This window comes from Tupaia chinensis, unplaced genomic scaffold, assembly GCF_000334495.1.
Source record: "Tupaia chinensis unplaced genomic scaffold, TupChi_1.0 Scaffold000216_1, whole genome shotgun sequence".
Classification (NCBI taxonomy): Eukaryota; Metazoa; Chordata; class Mammalia; order Scandentia; family Tupaiidae; genus Tupaia; species Tupaia belangeri.
Window position 1 is genome coordinate 1,395,206 of NW_006159691.1, and position 2,512 is coordinate 1,397,717.

At 45.5% G+C, this 2,512-nt stretch overlaps 1 protein-coding gene across 1 annotated transcript in view; it reads right to left on the minus strand.

Annotated features, from left to right (window-relative positions):
* The window catches only part of MYBL2 (MYB proto-oncogene like 2), a 38,998-nt gene that overhangs the window by 27,846 nt on the left and 8,640 nt on the right, over positions 1 to 2,512 (minus strand). The window contains exon 3 of the mRNA XM_027771464.1: positions 92 to 163. Coding sequence (XP_027627265.1) covers positions 92 to 163 — 72 coding nt within the window. The remainder of the gene's footprint in view (positions 1 to 91; positions 164 to 2,512) is intronic.

Below are 2,512 nucleotides of genomic sequence, written 5' to 3' on the forward strand. Positions count from 1 at the left end.
CCCTTTTCTTCTCAAAGTCTATCTCAAACACTCTCGCCATCCAGAACCCTTGTCCCAGGAAGAGGGGAGGAGACGCAGTGGCTGTACTCACAGGAAAATGGCTAGCCAGGAACTTCCAGTCTTGCTGTCCGAACTGCCTCACCAGGGCCCTCAGCTGCTCGTCCTGCAGCACAGAAAGACAAGGCTTGGCTCTCACACTGCACTGCAGAAGTCTTACAGCCACCCGAAGGAGCATCCTCATGGCAGATGGTTCAAGCCCCAGACCAGGTAGCTTGCATTCTGACTCCCTTTTCTTCTCAAAGTCTATCTCAAACACACTCTGGCCATCCAGAACCCTTGTCCCAGGGAAGAGGGGAGGAGATACAGTGGCTGTACTCACAGGAAAATTGGCCAGGAACTTCCAGTCTTGCTGTCCGAACTGCCTCACCAGGGCCCTCAGCTGCTCGTCCTGCAGCACAGAAAGACAAGGCTTGGCTCTCACACTGCACTGCAGAAGTCTTACAGCCACCCGAAGGAGCATCCTCATGGCAGATGGTTCAAGCCCCAGACCAGGTAGCTTACATTCTGACTGTGTGTGTGTGTGTGTGTGTCTGTCTTTTTCTGGTCAAATTAAAACATGAATGAATGAATAAAGAATTATTTAATTTTATTTATTTATTCATTCATTCATTCCGTTTACTTTATTTTTTAATTTGACCAGAGTGAGACACAGAGAAAGAGAAAGAAAGTCAGAAAGCAAGTCACCAGGTCTGGGACTCGAACTGTGGTTGGCTATGTGAGAGTGTCCACGCCTTAACCACCACACCACCTGCTGGTCCTCGAATAAATAATTAAAAAAAAAAAAGACTGGGGCCGGCAAGTGGCATGGTGGTTAAAGGCGCTGGACTCCCACATGGCCAACCACGGTTCAAGTCTCAGACCTGGTGGCTTGCTTTCTCACTTCCTCTCTCTTTCTGTCTCTCTCTGATCAAACTGAAAAATAATAATGATAATAATAAAGTTAAATAAAATAATTCTTTTTAAAATAAAAGAATTTGTGGTTGATTACACATGAAAATATTCCGTGATCAAACTGATTTTGAACCACAGTGGTGGACAGGAATAAAATGTTCCAAAATGCTAAGATTGACTACACGAGAAGGTGCTAAATTCACGTTCTGAGGTATCTATACATGCCAGACACATGCGTGATCACTGCTGACTGAAGTTGGCAGGGGAGGGGAGTGAATCACAGCATGAAGTTCCTGTTTGGGGAGTCTGTCTCTCTCTCACAGAAGAAATAAACATTTTAAAAAATTAATTTAAAAAAATTTAATGTGGGAGCCAGCGGGTGGCGTGGTGGTTGAGGAGCTGGAATCTTACATGGCTGATTGAGGTCTGAGTCCTAGGCCCAACAGCTTAAACCTCACACTGAGCATATGTACATGCATGCCCCAAATCCCAACAACAGAATGGAGAAGGGATTGTGGCATGGCTAACCCCCAGAAGGATATTTTCTTTCTCGCCATCTCTCTGACAAGTGCATACACTCTGTGGCAAAAACCTAAAAAAAAGTTTTTTTTAAGTAACAGGTAGATATAGACTCAAAAAAATATATACATAATAAAACATTAGTCTTCAAAAGGAGGAAATTCTCAGGGCCAGCAGGTGGCGCGGTGGTTAGGGGACTAGACTCCCACATGGATGAGGTTCGAGTCCTGGACCTTGAAGCTTGCTTTCTCACTTTCCCTCTGTCTCTCTCTGGTGAGCATGCAAACCCTATAGCAAATATAAGAATAGCAAACAGCATAGCAGTGACATTGCTGGACTCTACATGGCTGACCGTGGTTCAAGTCCCAGACCTTGAGGCTTGAGACTCACACTGGGCATAGGTACATGCATGCCTAAGATCCCAGAAGAATGGAAGAGAAGGGATTGCTGCGTGGACATCTCCCCTGGGGGGTGATTTCTCAGTTTCCCTCTTGCTGCCTGTCTCTCTCCTGGGCAAGCACACAACCATTAAGGCAAAAATCTCTTAATTTAAAAAAAAAAGAACACTCTTCATCACACGCCTCAGCATGGATGAACCTGGAGGACACTGCACTAAGGAAAAGAAGCCAGTCCTAACATGACAAGCACTGCAGGACTCCACTCATTCGAAGTAGTCAAAATCAGAAACAGAACAGTCACAGGTGGCTGCACAGGCAGCGCTGGGGCACAGGGGCGGGGAATTACTGTTTAATGGGCAGAGTTTCAGTTTCCAAAAATGAAAAAGGTCTAACCATCTGTCACACAACGGGAAATACTTAACAATACTGAACTGTACCCTTAAAAATGGTTACAATGGTAAGCTGTTTTGTTTTTTGCCATATGCACTCCTGGACATAAAAACTGGCTGTGGGGACACATTTAAGAGAGAGAATCTGAGGTGTGGGGACATGCTCTGAGCAAACACCACCTGCTCTTTTGGGGTTTGGCAGAACCTTGTAACTTGTCTTTCCCTGACCTTGGCTGCAGACAGAGCAAGGGTGGA